The following is a 22,682-nucleotide window of genomic DNA, read 5'->3' on the forward strand; positions in this document are numbered from 1 at the left end:
GGTGGCCGTTGTAGCTCGAACGAAGCTACGGCAACGACATCGGCTTACAGTACGGTACGCCCCATGACAATACGAGGCTGAAATATCGATTCACTGAGGAGCGTTAGTTTGCCGGAGACACATACACACACACATTTTAATGAAAAATTGTTCACCGCAAAATTTTATAATCAAACGAAACGACGCGTAACGCTAGCGCTGATGCGAGGATCGTCTCGGCGCTACCACACAGCCACCAGCGATCAATAGATCGATGTACGCACTCACACACACACGTACACGTACATGGCAGACACAAATTTGGTACCTTGTTCTAACTGCACCAAACTGCATGGCATTGCAACGATGCATGGTTAGCTTTGCGAAACAGTTCCAGGGCGATGGCGCGATCGTTGTTAAACCGGCTCCAGGAAAGCAACAAAAAGCACCGTTGCTCGCTGCGCTTAGAGTGGTATGCTTCACTTGTTTCGATATTTTCCTACAAGGGGACAATGTTTTCCAATGCTCCATCCCGTGCTTCACCGCTCACGCTGCAGTGCGATTCGATGCGTGTCATGTAAGCCATGCACAGCTCCCGAGCGCACTCGACGACGCGAACAAACGGGCCGACAAGCGTCCTTATCCGTAGCACAGCTTCTAGGCGACACACACACACCAGAGCCGTGCCGTGTCGTGGGCTTGGTGGGATCCGCTATGGCCGTATGAAACATTTGACGGTCCCGCAAACACGGTGTGTGTGTGCACATTCATTAGCCAAACATCAGCTTCCCGGGGTTCGACACGGCCAGCTTGCCGTGTACCTGCGAACGTTGTAAGGTTCGTGATTTCATACCCAAAAACTCGTTTTTTTTTGCCCTTCCTCTATTTTTATGAGATTGCACGCCTGAAAAAAACGCACCTTTGTACCTAAAACTGAAGATATGAAACGGAAAACAATGTTTGGGTGGGAGGCGCAAGCGCACGGTGCGGAAGGAAATAACGCGAATGATCGAAAAGTTGACAAGCGTGAAATTTAAATTACCTTCACACGGATTTTCCGGAAATGCTGCGGCACAAAAACGCTCGCCGGCCCGCCCAGTGTCCACCGCGATGTAGTCGCTCATCGGCGGGACTGGCGGGCTTCGGCGCCGTGACTTTTCTTTCTGATGTTTTTTGGCTTACGGGATGCTTTTTGAATCTATGTGTGGTTGTGCCTATCTCGCGCTCACTTCATTCTCACTCGGGAACGGGGACGGTTCCCTATCGCTCGGTACACTTTTTGTGCCCTCAAGAGTCCCAAAGGGAGAACGCACAGGGATGGGATTTAACGGCCGTGTGCACAGGATCTCGGAGCGCATCTGCGTCGGAATGGACAGCAAGCTCACCCGGGGTGAGCTTTTCGCAAGGGAAATCGCATCGCTGGAAAGCTGAAATAACTTTCCTCCTATTGATTGATGGCAGCAGCAAACCGCACCTCACGGGAGGACACCGCTGCACCGTCCCCAGTGCGTTGAGCGCTGGGAGCACTCCACTCAGGTGAGCGCGATAACCTGAGACGGTACAATAATACCGACGTACGCCTGCCCCGTACACCATCGCATCATGATGGGCGATGGGCTGTCTGGGCAAGGGATGGGGCGGGAAATTCATTCCGCCTGGGAATAAACATTTGTCTCGAAATTGTACGGTAGCGATGCAAATTAGTGTGTGGCGTCGTAAAATGTGGCTTCGGCGCGGAGATGGATACGGCAAGCAAACCGTGCCGCCGTGTGAATTCTTTGTACCGGAGTACCGAGCTCGGTAGGAGGCTTCATCGTGTCGTGTCATCATTTCAGTCTCAATTGGAGTATCGCGAAGGATTTGCATGGAAACGCTATGCATGAATTGGGTTTGATTGAACAAGATACATAATTTTGCATGAATTGCCCAATGTTTCTCAATAGAAGATGTATGCTTGATGACAAATTCACTAAAACACACGTTTTCTTCGACATACACTATGAAGGATCATTAATTCATTCTGTAGATAACGCCCTATTTACAGATATTTTCAACTTGAAACTCGAAAGGATATCACCAATAACCTAGTCAAATCTTTTGAGCTCTCTCTCTCTCTCTCTCTCTCTCTCTCTCTCTCTCTCTCTCTCTCTCTCTCTCTCTCTCGATTTCTTGATCAGGTTTCGTCACATAAAATAATTCGTTGGAAACGTTTTAGTACTCTCATCGTCCTCTAAGTTGTTGCAAAATGCATACATATAATCCCTGAAATGTTTCAGTCGATCCTACTCCGGCGATGTCGTTGCAAACGTAATAACATTCAGCTCAGTATCGCAACATGTTACCGTCTCCAAACACGTTGTTTCCACTACCATCCAAACATACCTACCCGAAGAATTCATACACTTACAATTGAATTTCACGCCCACCACCAACAGCATTCGCTCCTTCGCATACGTAATTTAAATGAACCTAATGTACTCACTGCTCTAACTGCATCGTTCAATTGTAAATGGCCCTATTCCATCAATGTTGGAATTATTAAACGACACGCACACACACACACACACACATGTATACATATCTCGTACCAGCCACGGTTTCGCCATTGCGTCCCAAAACCATTTTATGAATCGATTTAATTGAATTGCGAACCGGCCCATGATTACAAAGCACGGGTGACGTTTTGTGGTAATGGTGATTGCTTTCCCTGGCCCCATACCCCATCGGTCCCGCCTAGTTTGTCCCCGGGAAGTGAATTATCCTTTCGATGAAGCCGTTTGGCACGCTCCAATTTCGCTATCGGTTTTCGGGATGCCGAATGTCTTATCACATCGTGATGTTGCCCGCGCGCGTAGGCAAATTATTTGTCGGAAAATCCGTTCGCATTCTTGCGTTTGCAATTTTGGAAGGAAATTCCAATTTTCTTAAAGTAAAACCATTCTCTAGCGGCACACCGCTATCTAGCACAAGGAAAGATCGAGTGTGAGCGGCAAACAAAAAACCAAAAGTTCATCGTACACACACCCACACACATACCCACTACAGCCGTGGCGTCGAGTGTCATCTTAACGGTTTCGTTGCGCCATCCTTTCGCCATCCTCGCCGATTTCGCCAATTCATCGTTTCCCGCTCATTGAGCGGCGTGTTGAAGCGTGCACCATATGAGCCGGAACGTGTCGAAGTGCTGCTATCGGTGTCTGCCGCACCGAACCTCCGCAGCCGGGGAAAAAGGAAGCAAAACTTCTTCACGTGTGACTTGCTCTATCACGCCCAGATCTCGAACCCTTAACTCACACACACACCGTGGACCCCTCCCCCAAGTGGACGCATCCTTACAAACCCCGGTCGGTGTGCGAATGGTGCTTGTGTTTGCGGCTTGTGTCCCTTGGCTGAAGCAATAACAGAGAGGAAGAAGAAAAAAAACCCAACACAAAAACGCACATTCAATCAGTTTTTGTCAAGGAGGGCAACATCTCGATAAGTCGTTGATCTTGAGATGAAGTGCTTCGGCGAATGATGATTGTTCAATGAACCCTGCCACCGTGGCGTACCAGAATGGTACGAGTGCCTTGGGGGGGGAAGAGTTACACAGAAAAACGCCGTAAGCAAACTGCACGTAATTCTTGCGCATCGTACACGAAGCCAAGATTTATGGGTGATGCGCAAGAGGTTGCAATTCATCGTTTCTGCTTCCTGTGGCCCGCTGAATTCCATAAGCGCGAATAAACTTATGACAACCTCACCATTTCACATTCCAATTGCTCTGATCTTTTACATAAGTGAGCTTTTCCCGTCCCCTAAATTCAATGGTATGGTAATGCTAACAACGAGGAAAGCAATACCGAGAACAACTTCCAAGCACAGCATACATACCTCAGTGAAGCGATCCCTCATCTCATCATCATCGTCGTCGGCGTGTAGTCGTGGTCGTGAGAGTGCTCCAACCATCTCCCTCGGCTGTCTTGATTGGAAAAGGGCTGATTCATTTCAGCTTTCCGACCACGTTTTTCCACGGACAGTGTGCTGTAGTGCTCACTCAGCTTCCCAGCGCAATAAGGGATGCGGGGAACGGCGGCGCCCGGGGAAGAAATTTATGCATGATCGCTTAATATCGTTATGCCCGGGACCGGAGCGATAACCATCGAATCACTGTGTAGCGATGCCGTAGCGGTGCTGTACCACACACCGGCCCCACCTGATCGACTCAGGCCGCCGCCAGGCTGGAAAAGGACCCAGAGGACAATCGGAATGTATTATGAAATTACGCATTATGCCGTAGCCGGTTCGGTGCGGTCCATCGGTGTGATGGCAAAAAGGTTCGCAAGAGTGTTGAAGCGGGGGAAAAATTGTATTATCGTATTACGGATTACGGAGACCGGGGACCGCCCCCACGCGGTAGATACAACGCTCGGAGAAGTATTAAAAATCCATCGCTCGCAGTCGCTTCGTTTGATGCTGGCCCCATCCGCTTTGATGGTAGAATGATTGGCAGCGGACGACGAACACGGCACGGAAGGTTGTGAACAATCCCGCACAGGGGAAAAGGTACCGGGGGTCTGTCAGCCATTGCTGTGAAGCCCCATCCAAGCATCCCTTGGAGCAACGTGCAAACAGGACAAGCCAGCAAGAGTAATAGGGTTTGGGGAAGCAACAACTTTAACTCTTTATGATGCTGCGAAAAACACACTGAACACACTTTCACAGGGAACGGGGACAAGAAATAAAAATGATTTGATTCGTTTCCCAAGAAGCCGACGGACGTGAGCAACGGCTTTTATTTTCCACGCTTCGAAACGCTCGACACAATCCTTTTCCATCTTGTTGGCAGGGCTGTGATCTGATGGATTGAATTGCTTTTGTAGTAGTGTTTTTGTTTGTTTAGAAAGCACTATGCCTTCTCGCTGTTTTCTCTACGGGTAAGGTTAAGAGTTGAGTGCAACACACACGCACACATATGGGGAATAATCCCATCATAAGCCAGGACCCCACGACGGGTGAAGCATACTGTGTGACACCGCACCGTCATGCGAGAGTCAATCTTTCTGACAAGGGCACACCGTCCACCGTCTCACAACAAGATGGTCACAACTTCAAACGGAAACAGTATGCAAACAAACCGCTGCTCGGTCGTGCATGCAATATACACATGTGTGTGTGTGTGTGTGTGTGTGTCTGTGAGTTTGTGTATCATCGTCATCGTGGGTGATATGAATGCAAAACCTTTTCTTCAGCAAGCGACTGCATCACACCAAGCGATTGAGTGCATTGTAAAGTGCATTTGCATGCAAAATATGCAACAAATAGAACACACAAAAAAACCACTCTCCTCGTAGCTCGTGCGACAGATGAGATTTCACTATTGTTTCACGTCACAAGCGATATGGAATGCGGACAGCAGCAGCAGCAGCAACAACAAACTGTCTTGCACTGCACTTTCTTCCGACTGCAATGTTGGCGTGAATACATTGTCCCGCTGCGACCTAACGTCTTCGGAAGTGTGGCACTTGACGCTACCTAGCCAAGAAAGAGAGAGAATAAAGAGATAGAGAGAGAGAGAGAGAGAGAGAGAGAGAGCTCCATTACCCCTGTTGTCCAAATAATTCCGGGCGAGTTATGCAAAAACAACTGCACCATAACCGAAGCATTCAAGCGACACTCGGGAACTCCACGGAGCGGATGGAAGACTAAATAAACGAAAGAAAATGAGATTTATAGCACTGCGAGATATGTAATAGGATGTGTACGGGGGGGAAGGGCAGTGTGCGACATTTGAAATGTTTTCGCACCAGCGCAAAGTTTTGAAGTTGACGTGTTGTTTACCGTGCCCGGTGCCGGCGCGTTTTGGGTGTTGCATTTGGCAATGCATTTGCATACGTGCAACGAGCGCTTACGCGAGCTTCCACGATGAAGAAAATGCGCATCAAGGAGATTACATTTTCGCCACGCGAAGCGAAAAGCCTTTTGCCGGCAACGCTCGGCTGGGTAGAGGATGGGATTTTACTGGCAGATCTGCTTTCGTTCTGCTGCTAGCAACGAACGGGCTTTTGGGAGATGTATTCGCCAAATTCGCTCAACCACACCGACCACAGACACTGCACAAAGTTTAGCCCGGCGCAGTGGCAGGGCTTGGGGAAATTTTTGGGTCACACAAATAGGGATTCACTTTTCACTTGAGACGGCACTGCGCCACCCTTTGAGAGGCAAATTTGGCTTTGCTTCATTTACGGGAACGAATTTGGTGCTTGAGAATTTACTCCCCATTGCAGCAGCAGCAGCAGCAGTGTCGGTTGTAATGGCACAGAAATAGCTAACGAAATAGCATTGCATACACCAACCGAAATTCCACTACATTAGTCTAATTGCAGCTTTAGCAGAAACGAAAAACACGCCCGCTCAGTTCAAATTGATTTGCAACACCTCATCGATCAACAACTTACAGAAAAATCTAATTAACCTTCATCAAACATACCTGTTTTTACGGCGAACTTTGTGTCCTAAAACATGTGCACACCATTGCACGATGCAATTTGTATGGTGCAGGGAGGGGATTGCATCGAAACGTACTCCTGCTTCGACACATCACACCGATGAGATTGGCCCGTCCCAAATGCATCCATCGATGGTGAAAGATTAGAAAATCATACAAGCTTGATTGAATGGAGAACTCCGGAATGCAACCCAATGCTTGTTGATGTGATGGATGAAGCTTTGGCCACTCAATTTGGTTGCGAATCGAAGTTCGGACGCTTAATTCGACGTGCCCAAGCAGGAGTGCATACTCGCAATGAGATGATGATGAGGATGGTGTGAGCACAAGCGGCACACAATGATTGTGCCTCGAATGGTCGCTCGTCATCAATCAAACGACGTCAGCTGCTGCAAATGAGATTGTCATGTAAGCTCCCTCCCACCCCCTAACATTAGTGCGGGTGAGAAGCCCGCTTGAGTAATCGACATTTGTTACGTACGGTGCCGGTCCATCTCTCTTGCTGACGCCCGTTTCGTTATCTTATTTGAGCCATCGGCATATTCTATTTCATCCGCTGCATATCAACGGGACACTAAATTCCAATTTACTCATTTTCCCAACACGCGACCTGGCATGGGGGAACTTGTCGATACAAAACCACTCTCACAATATGCCATTCCATGGGAATGAGTTGACCCATACACAGCCCCATTTTCGGGTGTACAGCAGTTGGGTGCAGAACGCAGCACACCGGACCGTTTTTCCTTCCGCTTCCCTCTGGCGCAACAAAAGCGTGTCGAAAAATGGAATTGAATATTTTGAGCGTTCTTGTACCGGATCCACTCAATTGCAGAGCATCGCGCGGGCAAAAGGCGATCTGGCGATTGGATGCCAAAAATGCACCCGCTTCCCATCATTGACACATTTTACCACTATCGATTTATGATTGCAATGCCACGCAATGGTGCCGGGAGTACAACCGGCTCACACACCCTGCACAGGGCGGGATGCAATTGATCGTTTCGACGAAAAACCGATGTGCAGTGCGAAAGTGTTGCGCTGTTGGTGGTGAACCATCGTATCCCACGGTCCGGATGGTCGATAAGGGGCCTGATGGTGATGGTGATGCTGTCTGGTATCATCCAGCATGCCATGCCAGCAGCAACAGCAGCAGCAGGGGTGTGGGCAGTTTGTGGGAAACTCTACACTCACAAGGTTCGCAAAACGCCCCAGTACAGACATACATTGTATGCGCAACGAGCATCGGTAGGGAGCATCAATATAAATAGCAAAGGGGTGGCAAAAGCCCCCCCATCCAGGGGCAGGTAGTCGTTCCTTTGAGGTGGAATAGAAGGGTTTCGTAAGCTGGAAACCCCAAAGGCTGGGAGCCTCCCAGCTCAACGTTTTATCCCGAGACACGAGAAAGCAATCCGGCACTGTGTGCCGGCATTCGCTGTGCAGAAGATGAAAGTGGAATGTTTCTTTTGGCCAAAGGATGGCAACATGGAACACTTACTTATCCCTTGGCCTCGGCCCAGATTGCCGGAACCGGAGGATTAGGGATTATCTTTCGGCAAACTTTGTCCATAATTCGGGCTGCACACCGGACCGCACCAAGGAATGTATCACTTTGTTACACCCGTGCGCCTCAATACCTACCCGGCCGGTGGTGAGTTCGTTTTTTCTTTTTTTTTTTTTGAAAGAGTAGGAAAAACATCATTCCTTTGAGAATATTGTATGTACGAAGCGAATGAAGAGGTCTGGCTGATATCATCGGAAGGTTTAGGGGTACACGCGGCTAAATGGTTACCTGTAATGCCATCAAACGTGTATTCGCTGGACACGTTTATTATGATTTAAAAGGCAGTTTATGAGCAGACTTTTTGATGAAATTGATTCGTAATATTTTAAATTTATACACTATTTTACTATGATTTAGTGAAATTCAATCGACTATTTTTAAATTTTTGGTATGTTTTTACGATCTTCATGTCATAGGCCAAGGTTACACCCCGCAAATTACACCTTGTAGATCGTTTCACCGTTAGGAGATTAATTTATAGGAGGTTACATCAGCATTACAACCCGATTGAAAAAAAACAACGTAATGAAAAAATTGACAGATGCAATGTAACGCTTCGTAACGCTTTTTTTTTTTTTTGTCGTTCGATTTCGTTCTAACATTTGGTGAAGTGAAGACCAAACGAAATTACTATTTTCTTTGTTCTATAGCGCAAACCAACAATTCAACATAAGTTTTAGTGAATTTTTGGAAGTTCGAAGTTAGATGACATTCGATGATATACGATGATACAAAAACAATCAGTTTCACGGTGAATATTTTCACGCCATGTGTGGGTGCTTGAAAATTATGACATTTCATTGAATGTCATCGCACCATACAGGATGACAGATGAGTACATATTTTTAGGCGTGAGATGTTTCAGCCGTATTGATTTTGGCTATTTTGTCACGGCTCACGGCAATTTTCGGTTTCTATGTGTCTGGTTGCACGGTGACATTAACAAGCTTTATTTTTCATTTCGTTGCAGTTAGACTAAAAATACATGAAATTCTGCCTGCTGTGTCCTATGTTCAAACTGTCAACTATCTTTTTTCTGCGTTTGCAATCCCAGTTTCTACTATTTTTTTACCGCAAAATTCCAATTCGTGTATTTTCAGCTTAGCGGTGGTTTTTTTTCTGTTTATTCAGTGTCCTCGACCATAGTTTTTTATTTATTCATCAAAAAATTGAACCTTTTCAAAGATTTTTGTGTTGTAATTCAAGGAGCCGATTGATCTTCGATTTCAAATTGTGCGTTAAACAATTTAAATTTTTTCTCCGATTTGACAGCAAAAGCATTTAAAAGCATGAAAATATAACAGAAAAAAACACAATATTTTACGCTAAAACCTTTTTAAAACCATTAATTTTTAAATTTAAAATAAGCTTATCCATGTTTTGGATTTTTTGTTTTCATTAAATTATTCTATTTAATTACTTAAGATGAAACGGACTTAAAATGACGCACACTAATACACTATTGATTCCTTTTATACCGCAAATAAAGTGTCAAAGCTTCGATTATAGTCTTAACATCCCTATTGAATGTTTAATCCAATAAAATTAAGCGTAAAATGACTTAACATGACCATTTGGCCCCATGTTCCCCTACCCAAGAAATGTGCTGCTGCATACACTCTTGTGTACTTGACCCTTGCACAAACGGAATTTCCAGTGGGCATTCATAGGGTTTCTGCGAAACGGAACGTACCGCACAAAGATGGTTACGTTGCGCATGCAAACCGACAAAAAATAAATAAGTAGAAATCCAATGAACAACTTACAGTAAGTAAATTTCCCAGAAAGGAAAAGAGCGTTGGAAATATTTACCCCCCTCTGCCATGACTGTTCCCTTTTCGCCACTCCTCATGCACGTTGGTAAAGTACGATACAAAGCACTACCACTGGTTCATTATTCCCAACCATCACGACCGGGGACGGTAAATGCACCGAAAGAGCTTATTCACTTCTTTCACGAGCTGTCCTTCCCTGTCTCATTATCGGACTACTGCAACGTTGTTGCTGTCCGTCCGTGCACGATGGGAAAAACCAAGTTTTGCACTCGGTGCTCGTTTCACGTCAAACATTCTTCTGATTGCTCTCTGCTTCCGCTCTCCCCTTTTCTGTGGTGGGCGCTGTGTTCCATTCTCTTCCCCGTGCAATGACTAATGGTAAATGGTCGTTTTTGCTCGATTTAATTACTCGCTCACCCTACACCGCAGGATGCAAATCCTGCGTGCTTTGCGTTGTTGTACATTTGATATTTTCCTTCCCGCGTTCCTACCACCCGTGCGCTGCCCGGTGCTTTCTTACTCACCCGCTCGTTTCCGTTTCGTTTGCCTATTTTGCAGCTGGAGGCCGGCTCGAAGTCCGATTACAACGGTAGCAGCGTGCCGCACCGCCCACTAACCGAGCTGGAGCGGACGACCAAGCTGGTGCAGCAGCTCGAGTCGGTCGAGCACGAGTACGAGTCGATCATCAACAGACTGCCGCGCGACTGCAGCCAGATCGAGCGGATGCGAACGGCCGGCACGGCCAACCAGCCCGGCGACGGTGGCCTCTACCTAATAGCACCCGCCGAACAGCACCACCCGCTAATGACGCAGTGCTTCGGCGAGTGGACGACGGTGCAGCGGCGCCAGGACGGTACGGTCGACTTTAACCGCTCCTGGGAGGAGTACGCCCAAGGGTTCGGCACACCGGCCGGCGAGTTCTGGATCGGCAACCAGGCGCTGCACCACCTGACGCAGGACAACTGTTCCCGGCTGCGCATCGTCATGCAGGACATCTACGACAACACCTGGTTCGCCGATTACGGCAGCTTCCGGATCGATTCGCGGGACGGGGGCTTCCGGCTGGACCTGGGCGGGTACAGTGGCAACGCGTCGGACGCGTTCGAGTACCAAAATCACATGCAGTTCTCGGCGATAGACGTCGACCGGGACATCTCGAACACGCACTGCGCCGGCAACTACGAGGGTGGCTGGTGGTTCTCGCACTGTCAGCACGCGAACCTGAACGGCCGCTACAACCTGGGGCTGACCTGGTTCGATGCGTCCCGTAATGAGTGGATTGCGGTGAAATCGAGCCACATGATGATTGCCCGCCGGCCGGACTGTGATGCGAACGTTACGGAGCTGCCGGTGCTGGAGCCGGTGGCGGCCGCCACGCTGCTCACGACGAGCGGGCTGGGCGCCGACGCTTCCACGCCCGCCAATGGGGCGAGGAGTGATCGGCACGAGCCCAGCGATGGTGGGCGGCGGCCGCATGGTACCACGACTGTGCCGACGTTCGCGTAAGTAACACCGCAGGCAGGTCGCTAATCCTTCCGCCCCCTCCCGGGAAAGCAGATGCTTGACGCCCTTAAAACCCCACTAAACCCAAATCATCATCCCGATCGGTTACCTCGGCAGCTTCTTGCTCATCTTTGTCATCGGATTTGTCATCGGAATCACACGTTTAATGACGATTTTACGCTTTCGCTTTAAGCATTACACTACGACTTTTGCAGGACCAGGACAAAGAGACGCTGATCGAAGCGTGAGCGATAGAGCGCAGACGACGAACTCCTTTTTGAGCGGTACGGTCTTCCTCTTTGCTTCGGGAACGCACGAAATCGATTTTCCAATCTTCACGCAAACTTCATTTTGTGGCTCCTGTTTAGAGCCGATTGTGTGACGTAAATGGTACAATCTAATTGATGGTCTCCATCAAAGATTCGCTCGCTGTGGCCACCATCGAGATCGTTTCGGGGCCAACAAGGAAGGACAGCAGGCACGCGTTGCGTTTGCGTGATTGAAAAGTGAGATTACTCCGTTGATTGGATTGAGGTCGGCAAAGTATGTTTCGTTTCGCACTCCTTCCTTTTTTTTTTGCTGTTGATGTTGCCCGACCGGGCAAAGCCTCCGGTCCAAACGCACGAACACGAATCTATTCGTAGCATTCATCAACGTCAACGTGCAGGAAATTTGGTAAAATGTTTCACTTTCACTGTTTTCTTTATTTATCGTGGGGTTTTTTTTTCTTGCTTTCGGGTAAAAGTTTTTTCTCTTCTCTTCCACTCTTGCAACACCTTTTCTTTCCGCCGGAACGATCCGTTTCCGTGCGCTCGAACAAAGAGGATTTAACGCCTCCGTGACTATCAAGATCTTGGGTAGTAGCGAACGGCGATGGCCACGTGATAGGGACCGCCGCATCGATTTGATTGGCGGCCAGTAAAGTGAACTTCAAATTACCGAACATCAACGGAAAATGGTGAAAGCAAACCGCGCTTCACACGCGCTTCGGTACATTGTCTTTCCCCATCCTGCGAAAAGATCCTCCGAGCATCGGTGGAAAAGTAAAAGTGCTCGGGCGGAGCAACCATCCTATAAGCGGACGCAGGCTTGTGTGTCCAAGCGTTGAGGAAAGCGTAAAAGCACGAGGTAATGGAGCACAAGCCTCCTAGCGTTCGGGATGCATTAAAAGTTTCCTGTCTGGGGCAGAAGCGAACCCGGAAAAGCCCATTTATTACTTTTTCCCAATTTTTCGCACCTAGCCTGAGGCTACATTTTTCACCGCTTTTTTCTGTGTGTGTGTCTATGCGAGAATATTCTACCGGATTCGCTTCGTAGCACGTTCATCCATATGTTACCTACCGTCTGAAGTCCTTTTTCCTTGTTGGAGATTCAATTTTTTTTTTGCCTTTTAGTCTTTTCGGTCAGCATTTTGTCGACAGTCGTGTGCATGTGCAGCAAACGGCTAATAATGGCTGAAAAATTATACCACCATACATTCGGCAGCTGCAAACCCAATTTTTAACGTTTCAACTATTCCAGCCTCGGCAGGAATAAAGCAAACTACCAACACAGGCCGTGCCGTAACCGGTTCCGGTTTTCCGTTACTGTCGTCACACGGATTGCCGTTTCACAGTGATAAATTATAGCGCCACCATACCTTTTTATCTTACAAGCCGGCACCGTCAAAAGAGAGGAATCGTTCCCAGCTCGCTCACGGTCTTAAATGTAATTTGAGTTGCTTCCGCGATGATTTAGTTTTATCACAGTGTAGCTGAACAGCTCTTAAGCGTAAAGCTTCGGTTTTTAGAAGACGAACGAACAACGACATAGTCTACATTTAGGCGCTTACGTTTTCACGTTTAACAAAATAGTATAAGCTGCTTGGACTCAAGCCAAACCTTTTACTAAAACAAAAAAACAACCACACAAAACAAAATGGACCCACAAACAGAACGATAAACCAAATACCAAAGAATTTACGACAAATGAAAATCTGACCAATGGCATCGAACCTTTTGCATTGCCCTTCACAAATGCGAACTTTATTTTGCATCCCTTCTGGACTATTGTTTTTCGAACAACGTGAGCAAACAAATCAAACAGAGAAAAGATAAAATTAACTCATGAAACTATTCAACAATTTATAGCATTGTATGGCTACTTCTGTTTTTGTATTATTTGCGACCTTTCCTTTATTTAATTTAAATAACACCATTAAGTCAAAGTACCCCAAAACACATTCCCGCATTCCCCACCTCCCTTTGTCGTATTCCCTCATTAGTAGCGTATAAGTAATGGAAGGAAGTAAAAGAAACAAAAAGCTGCACAAAATCAGCACGATTTGCAAACCGAATGGAGTCGAGCGTATGCGCGAACACAAGACATGTAAATAAACCAATGACGAATTAAAACACAAAGCAAATCACAGACCGCTGATGTAAAAACAAATGCCACGCAGAAAGAAATCAGATGGTCGTGGAATGTAATTTCGCTCGATCGATTGAAGAAAATTTCACAAAAAAGAGTAAAAGTAAAAACTATCGTACCAAATATTGTTAGACCGGAGAGGCGGAAGTAAAATGAGAACACATTTCAACGTCAACGTCTCGATTTGATGCACTAAAGTTATGTGTCGGGTATAGTTGATTTCTGCTAGCAAACTTTTATTGGATTCTGACTTCCAAAAAAGGTGGTTTTTCAACAGAAGAAATAACAGGCGAAAGGAAGCTGAATCATTTAAAAAAAAAAGTGGCATGAAAGCGGGACGAATTTGATCAGATGAAATGAAAGTACATTGAAATGATTTCACCTAGGCGTAAATAATTAACAAGTAAGTGAGAAAGCTGTTTTAGGAAATCAAACTTTATCGCGAAGTGAATACAAAGCTTATTTAAGTTATTATGAATATTTACGTTTAAAAAGCAACATCGTCTTCACCTCGATACCCTTGTACATACCGCAACCCATATTGTGTGCAGAGAACCGTGCTGTATACAGCATTTGCGGAGAACACAGCTATCAGTGCGATATGCGATACTGCTGGCTCTGTTTTGTCGTGTAGAAAACATAATATGTAATGCTACAATAGCATCAAACACTGAGCATGCACACCAACAGGTCCGATCCCCACAAATCATTCTCAATAGATCCAATTTGAGCGTAAAAGTAGCAAACACACACACCCACACTAACAACATCACAGAACTATTAGCAATGAAAGCAAAAGTAAAGAAAAGGAAAAGAAAATAAAAGGACAAAATAGCAACAAAAAAAAGCGTGCAGCGAAATGCTTTTTATTAAACTTGTGTTACACAAACCACATACACACACTCATAAAGGGCACGAAAACCAAATGAAATACCAGTACGGGGAGCGATCCCCCCCACCCTTCTGAAACAACAAATCAGTAAAACAAACACACAAAAACTAAATCATGATAAGGATCTAATAGTTTAAGGAAACTGTAACAATAAAAATGCTATCGAACTTTTTCTAAATTTTTCGGCTTAATTGCTTACTTAAAACCTGAACGAAACGATCAATTTATTTTATATTTCTCTAATGTGGTAAGTAAAATACATATCAAATACATTTAAATACGATTTTCCACTTTAAAAGTACCGTAGCTACCCACAAATTTTTGTGTAGACAAGTATACAAGCACACAAATTCACGCCTCATTAATTCATAGCATTCCACCTGTTGAATCAATCGCTATTTAATAGCTACTAAAATTGATTCTTAAACACTCGTTTTGACAAATTAATGCGGTCAATAATTGCAGTCGCCTATAAAAAGGAGCGCCCCACCGCCCAATCGATTGATCGTGCCACGTCGCAAAACCAATTTGTCACAGCCAATACAATAAACCTTCCGGTATTATTGAACTACCCCAGAATCCGCTCTCTCTCTCTCTCTCTGTCTCTCGCATTCGTGCGCACCCAAACACCCCATAATGTGCCATTGAACGGTTTTACAGACCCGCAAACACACATCTTCTTAAGAGAACTCCCAACCGGCCACAGCATAAACCACCACCATGTTCCCATCGACGGGCGTAACGAGCTAACGAGAAGGAAGAAGGAAATAAAAGCATCACCAAAGCCGCGCTGAAAGCTATCTTTTCCCCGAAACTGCTCAAAACCCCTACGATACACCATTAAGGGTTCCGCAAATGTCACTTTGGGGACTATTGGTTGAGCACTCACCGCCTGCTCTCTTTCCACGACGACCCATACCACACTAGTTCTGCGAACGGAAATGAAAACTTAATAGGCTTTTCATTGCCCCGGACCACTGCTTAGGATTGCCGTGAGAATACTCGGAAGGACATGGAGCACGATGAAAACGCTTCCCCCAAACCCACCGTTCCCGGCTTAAGCGGAAAGCTTTGTTATTGAAACGATCGTTAATTTGTGCCCCGAAAATGGTCGATGTTTTATTTTGAACCCATTATAAGCGTACGACATTTTGGGACTATCGCTTTGGGTCCCGCACCGAGGGGGAGGGATACCGATTTCAAACCCCTTGGGGTAGCGGTCCTACCCCCATTGTACGGGAATCGATTGCGGGCCTTTGTTTATTTTCCGGGAGGGACGTTTGGTATGTTTCAATTCTGATCTGTCACTGCTGGCTTCACCAATTGCCAATGGCACTGGGGGAGGGAGGTGATGGCCTGATCAAATGGTGATGAAAACAGCAAAATCTTCGGAATGAAACGACATGATTAGAATTTAAATAAATGTTTTCGGGAAAGGCGAGAGAAAGGGTGCATTTACTGCCATTTAATCGCTTTCAATACGGCAAATAAATCGAAAGTACCATATTTCTTACGATTAGTGTAGTCGTTATACAATTGCAATGAAAAAATGGTACCATTTTGCAGAAAATAATTGACTAATAAAATTCCAAAAAAGTTATGCTCGCCTAAATGTACGTATGATTTTATTTTTCTTTGTTTTTTTAGGGTTTCTCGGTAGCATCAACAATATGTTTTACAAGACTCATGATTTTTTTAATTTAAATCACTCTTTAACAACTTGTTTTATTACCAATCGGCAGGTAATTTTTAATAAAAAACATTGCAAAACCAATGGACAAATATCCTATTATTGCATACTTTCAGGAGCTTCGCAATGTAAGACACGAGAGTATGTTTTACTACACCTATTTCATTCCATTTTACATACCTCCAGGCGCAAGACAGGACTGGATGAAAGATATTCAATTACGCCGACGCTAATAAACAATCCCTGCGAATGAAACACAGCACTCGGTTAGTTTGAATAGATTTTTAATGAAATCCATGATTCCTGTAGCGCCAACCAACCTCTGAACTTTGCCACCATTGAACCACAAAGCCATGCGAAAATAAATTGAACTCCTGTCAGTCCTCGGTGAGATAATAAAAGCTGCGAGGGAAGGAAGAAAAACCACACCACTACAATGGCACCGATTACTACCCTACGCTAAGCTCACCATTCGCTGTAGATCGATTTATCATTTGTTACATGTTTTGTGCGCCTCTGCCGGGATTACTACAACCTAGAGAGACCCTTCAACTGGAAAGCAATCAGGACCGAACGCTTCCAAACACAGCACCGAAATGATTGTGTATGCTGATGATGGAGGTAAAATCGTTAAAGTCAGTTTCTCTTTCACTCCCTATATTTCTCTCTTTTTGACCTATTTCGTTCAGGTGGCATTTGACACCTTTCATAAATCTTCGCTATCGGTTGACACCGATAAGGAGCGTAGCAAAAAAAACACACACACACACACACACATCCGCATCACATCGCACCCGTTGTTCGGTACGCTACCGGGTTATAACGAAGTTTACACTCAATTTTAATACATTTTTATTCCATTTACACAAACGAACTTACGCTCAAAACGGGGTTCCTTCCCTAGTTCAGGTGTGTCCGCCGACCGTGGAATTCAAATCCACTTCACAAATGTGGCGCTGCGTAGTGTTGGACGGATCCACTTTTTCCCGTTTTGCCGAGTGCCGATAAACGGGGGACATCTAATAAGATTCCACCAATTTACATACGCGATAGCTATCGAGTAGCGCAGTGCGTTTGCTAAATTGACACCTTGCTCGACAGTCATTGAGCCAAATACGAGCCAAAAACAACCTCCAGCCAATCGGTCCTGTTTGCTCGTTAAAGGCTGTTGGGGCAGGGAGTACTTAAAACATTGTTTACACTGATTCTAATAAACACCAATTACCGGGTTTTGCTTTACCTGTTATTGACAGCACCGACAAGCTGGCCTCGTTTCCGACCAATATGTCCGGGCACTACTAAAACTGTCACATTTTGCCCGTCCTGACAAATGACCGACCGCCTGCTGCACTCGAGAGCTCCATTAATCGTTCAGGCGATGAAAATGATTTATGACAGGGTGATGTCTGGTTGACTTTTTTTATTGCTGTTGTTGCTAGCGTTGCATTTTAAATGCAAATTTCGCAATTTTAATTTTTGTTCCATTTTGAACTCGCCTTCCACTCTAAAGTGGAAGGTAGTTAGAGGGCACACGGGCAGCACATAAGCGAGTCAAAAATGGATGCCTCATAAAAATATTAAACACAAATGCTATAAAAACAACAACGCCTTCTCCCTTCATCTGCATACACCCCCACACAGGTTAATGCATGCCAAAAAAAACCCTCCAAGATGCACTATCAAAGTGGATGGTCAATATGGATTATGTCACTGCTTAAAACACTCACAGCAAGTGGATGCATTAATGTAGTAGGGAGGGCTGCATTTTTGTTGTCCTTTCCTTTTGCTTGTTTTTTTTCCATTCCACACACAGACAAATTGTTTCTCGATCCGTGTGCACGTTTTTCGGCACCTTTTCGACACCGCTTCGTGAGCTGTTGCGTGTGCGCTATAATTGGTTTTTAAGTCCGAGTCACAAGCGCACGAAGATCGCTGCATAATGTGGAATTAAATTACGTTCTTCGTAGCGCATGAGAGCGAAACTTGCAGGGCGCGCCGCCGGGGTAGAGAAGTCTATTAGCATGTTTCATGTTTTATATTATGTTCTTTGTTCACCTTTCCATATGGCAGGGGCGCGTTTGCTGCTTCAGATGGCATGAAGTGGTTCTGCGTGATGTATACGCGCGTAATCAAACGGATGGATCGATGGAGTTAATTAAATCTTTTGGCATTTCAGGAACTGAAACGAAAGAACTTCTGCTGGGATCTTTATTATTTTAATTATCGTTCACTAACACGCAAAGTGTTTTTTCTGAGTTTTGTCACTTTTTGTTCAGTCGATATTTTTGATTTAAAAATAAATTAAATTATTAAATAATTTAACATGAAAAATATGAGAATTTTTTTTAAGAAAATGCTGTAAGTATACTTTTACGTATACGTATACGTATAATTGTGGAATGAATTATATCGTCCGGACAAAAATTAAAAAAAAAGAGTATTTTTAACATTTTCAATGCAGCTTGAACTTAAACTCGTTATTCAACTAAGATCTGTTTTAAAATATTTATTTAATTAGTTACGTTAAAAATATCGCCGGACATTTCATTTCGTTTTACTCTTTTATTCTACAAACATATTTGTAAATGTCACAACTTTTCACAAACATTTCAATGTAAATTGTTTTGACTTCTCATCGAGCGTCTAAGCAGATTTGTTTGCCCAAATAATTTCATCGTACTTTGAATTTTCATTTCAAGCACAAAACACACAGCTTCTTCCAACACACACACACGCGCACCTTTACACCTACATGCTGCCATTCAAAATATGACACAATTCGTTTTAGGCAAACTTTTTCCCGTACCGCACAAATTTAACGCGATTTAAATCGCTATCTTACCCTCGGTACCTGTGCTCGAATGCGGGCAGCGGTAAACTTTACTTCCTTCTAGTCTAATCCTCCCACGAGAGCATCCCCTCAACAAAAAAGTAACATACGGAAAGAAGCAGGAAAAGAAATAATATTAAAAAAAATCTTCGCCAAAATCCACCAAACGCGAAACCATTCTACCAATCCTGCATACACCACCTTGTCAGGCAAGCAGAACTGTTCAAACGGAGCAAGAGTTATTTTTCCCCCACGGTGCGCTGCGGTACAACACTGTTCGCGCGCGCGCGCGCCCAGAGAACGCTAAATTATTTGCAAAGTCGTAAAGTTGATACATGATATTAGAAACGTAAGCCGAAAATTATCACCACCTTCTTCTAGGCGGGGGAACCGAGCTGGCGTTCCCACCGTACACGGAAACCAGACCACCAGGCGCCTCCATCCACGCTGGTAACGGTAACCAACGCCCAGGAATGTTAGGAACGACCCGGACGAAGCGTAAAGTTACGCGTGTACCGTACACGCGTGTGCCACCATCGCTACCGGTGGTGGGATGGCGACAGTGACTTAAACATCCGGGATGAGTTTTAAATCCGATGAGCCGAATTTCTCCGCCAGCTTTGCGGCGGAAATTGGTACTACAAGTTGTACGGTTGTTGTAGCCACCAATTAGGGACGGGGACGCAGCAGTTCCGCTCGCCCTTACCCAGCCACACCGGATGATGCACATAACACTTGCAGGAGAGGAAAAGAGAGGCAAAGCTTGGAAAAGGGGAACACTTTTGCACATCGGTTTCAAACGCTCCAATTTCAACACTTCCGTCTTCAAAGTTAATCTCCGAAGGATAGTAAAAGCCGTAACAAACTTTGCCGCAAAGTGGGAAAAATTGACTTCTCCGGTTGCTCGGGTGTGTGTGTGTGTGTGTGTGTGTGTGTGTGTGTGTGTGTGTGTGTGTGTGCGTTTTGAGCTTCTGCCGCACAGTAAACCGCAGAAATCGAGAAGCAAAGTTTTCCGTTCTCCCTCCTTAACTGTGCTGAAGAAAAGCGCACTTAGCGTTTTGCTCGGCTTCAGCCAGCATACCTACCACGACCAACCCTTTCTTTTATGGTGCCGCTGGTGAGGAGCACAAAACCCCACAAAAACGTACAAACGAAGAAAAACGACTAAACACGGGGAGGGGAGAAAATGGAGTGTAAATAAAAAAGGCAAACGAAATGAGCGTAAAACTTACCTTATGCACCAGGGCACCATACGGTTCCGCCATATAGGCGATCGTGACTACCGACTACCGAGGGACATTTCAACCAATTTTGGTGCGCCCTCTCTCTCCTTTTCTCACACGCTCACAATGGAGTAAAGCGTGTGGAAACTATAACCTCAATCTGCCAGTGCGAATGGGACCAATATGGGAGGGCAGGCTCGCAAGCAAACGAGTTCGGTCGGCGGGGGACGGCGAGGTTGAGTTTTAGCATAATACAGTAAACAAATAACCTCACTATCTTTATGGTTATTGTGTTTCACTTAGATTCGGGCATGGAAGTTGGTGCGCCCAGCCACTCTAGCCACCGTCGCCGCGTTGGTTGTGAGTTTTCTGCAGGCAAATTCACACACCATCACAACAGCTGCTGCCTGGAGGTCACTTTCAGGCTTTGGTTAAGCTTGTTCCATTACGGATTCGAAGGAAAAAAGCGAAGGAGAGAGTGAGTGAAAAAAGACCAAAGGTGATCAAACATAGCGTTAAGATAACAAACAAGACTATCGAGCATGAAGCTATTTTTCCATCTTGCATGTTTGCATGAACTTTCATATGCAAAAGAATGCAGTACACTGGGGGAACAGAACCATGCTGTTGAAATGCGCTGGCAGCTTTCTTTTCCAGTGCTTTTAGGTGCAATTATGCTGTGGTGTTAAGAAAAATGCATGCTTTTACGATGCATTATGGTGATGATATTCTACCCTATAATAAAATGAAATTTCAATGGATGTTCCTTAGAATCAGCATAAGAACGCTGTGTTCTTTTGCTGGTCTAAATAGCGATATTGTGAAAAAATGCTATTTTAGTTGTTTAATAGCTTCTAAATATTTATTCAGCTTATTTTTAAACTTTCAAAACACATTCAATTACCTTTCCCTATGTTATTGAGAAGGATAAGCTTCAAGAAAAATCATTCCCGAATGAATAAATACAATATCTAGTTTTGCTTTACACCAAGTCCATGCAACATCACACCAAGGGGTCAACGTTGTGATCTGAAAAAAACTTATTTTGTGGCATTTTGAATTTCATAATTATTATTGTGATCGTGTGAAAATCGGAGCTTCAAAGATTCTTTTTATATCTTTTCATTGTAAAATATGTTAAGTCCTACTTGGTACTTTGCGCGTTCCGAAAGCTTATTCCAGCCTTTTGAATATCGTTTGTTTTAGTGAATTTTTGAGAACTTCTTATGTACAAACACACATTAAATCGCAAATGAAATCAAATGAATTCAACAAAGTTCATCAACGGTATCCTTTACTAAATATTGCAGCCCTTATCATCAAAGGAATTATAATAGTTCCTTTTAAAATGATTTTTAATCTAATGGAAAGAATGTTAAAAGTAACGAATGCTTACTATAGCAATAACAAAGTAAACTATTCATATCTTCAAAGAAAATGTCACATCAAATTCCAGCAAAAAGTACCTCTATATAATGGCATTAATATCGCCAGCTCACACTCAACCTGCTCTTGCATATGATTTGCTTTTGGCCGAGACGTGATTCATTTAGGGGTACGTAATTCGCCGGTAACATCACACAAAACCCGCCCTGAACAAACGTCGCAAGAAGCGCCAGTGCCCAAGGAGAATGCTCGGTTGAGGCAGAAAATACATGCAATAATGCAATATCGTTCTTCTATCTATCTCCTTTCCATCCCGGTTTTCTATGACGGACATTGTTCCTGCTATCAGCCGCAGCAGCAGCAGCATCCTCACGAAAAAAGCCGACAACACCGGCATCAAAGCTGTGGCAGCAAGCACCGGTGGAAAGCAAAACGAGGAAAGAAAAGTTAGTTTTAATCGAATTATACAGATTACCATAGAATTAATTAAGTTTCAGCGCTTGATGAGCAGGCGATAAACCGACAACGAGGGTAATTATAATACCGATATTTTTCCTCCCACCTACCGGCGTGTCTCGTGTCACCGTTAAGGCGTTTTGAGAGGAGTGGAGTTTTTCTTACGATGCAGGCATTTTTTTTTTTTTCGTTTTGCTACATTTGTTCGAAACGATCCCGCACATTCCAGTTTGTGACACATTTTTGGCTTCATGGCTTTTGCACCCTCTCAACAAAGGTGACGCTTTTCAATTCTTCAGCAACGGAAACGGCCAGAGAGGAAGGGCCCGGAAATGCCTCCTTCCGCAACACACTAGTTCCCTTGGGAAACTTTATTGTGTTGGCACACGGTTTTGCCACAACCGGAAGTGCTTTGCGCAAAAATGTGGCATACCAAACATCCGCCACCGGAAACTTCCGAAGTTCGAATTTCACTTACAGCAGATTAG

General features: G+C 44.9%; 1 protein-coding gene and 2 long non-coding RNA genes across 3 annotated transcripts in view; 1 reads left to right on the top strand and 2 right to left on the bottom strand.

Moving 5' to 3' along the window:
* The window catches only part of LOC121592911 (protein scabrous), a 66,146-nt gene extending 52,029 nt beyond the window's left edge, over positions 1-14,117 (top strand). Inside the window, exon 5 of the mRNA XM_041914821.1 lies at positions 10,364-14,117. Coding sequence (XP_041770755.1) covers positions 10,364-11,311 — 948 coding nt within the window. The 3' untranslated portion in view covers positions 11,312-14,117. The remainder of the gene's footprint in view (positions 1-10,363) is intronic.
* On the bottom strand, positions 4,796-6,512 carry LOC121592912. The gene is made up of 3 exons (XR_006004709.1): positions 6,449-6,512; positions 5,563-5,663; positions 4,796-5,493 (listed from the first exon to the last, which is right to left on the bottom strand). It is a non-coding gene; the product is annotated as an uncharacterized LOC121592912 (long non-coding RNA).
* Positions 14,118-16,414: 2,297 nt separating the features above from the next.
* On the bottom strand, positions 16,415-16,854 carry LOC121594888. Its single transcript, XR_006005047.1, has 3 exons — positions 16,769-16,854; positions 16,620-16,701; positions 16,415-16,542 (listed from the first exon to the last, which is right to left on the bottom strand). It is a non-coding gene; the product is annotated as an uncharacterized LOC121594888 (long non-coding RNA).
* Positions 16,855-22,682: the final 5,828 nt, after the last annotated feature.

This window comes from Anopheles merus, chromosome 2L, assembly GCF_017562075.2.
Source record: "Anopheles merus strain MAF chromosome 2L, AmerM5.1, whole genome shotgun sequence".
NCBI classification, from domain to species: Eukaryota; Metazoa; Arthropoda; class Insecta; order Diptera; family Culicidae; genus Anopheles; species Anopheles merus.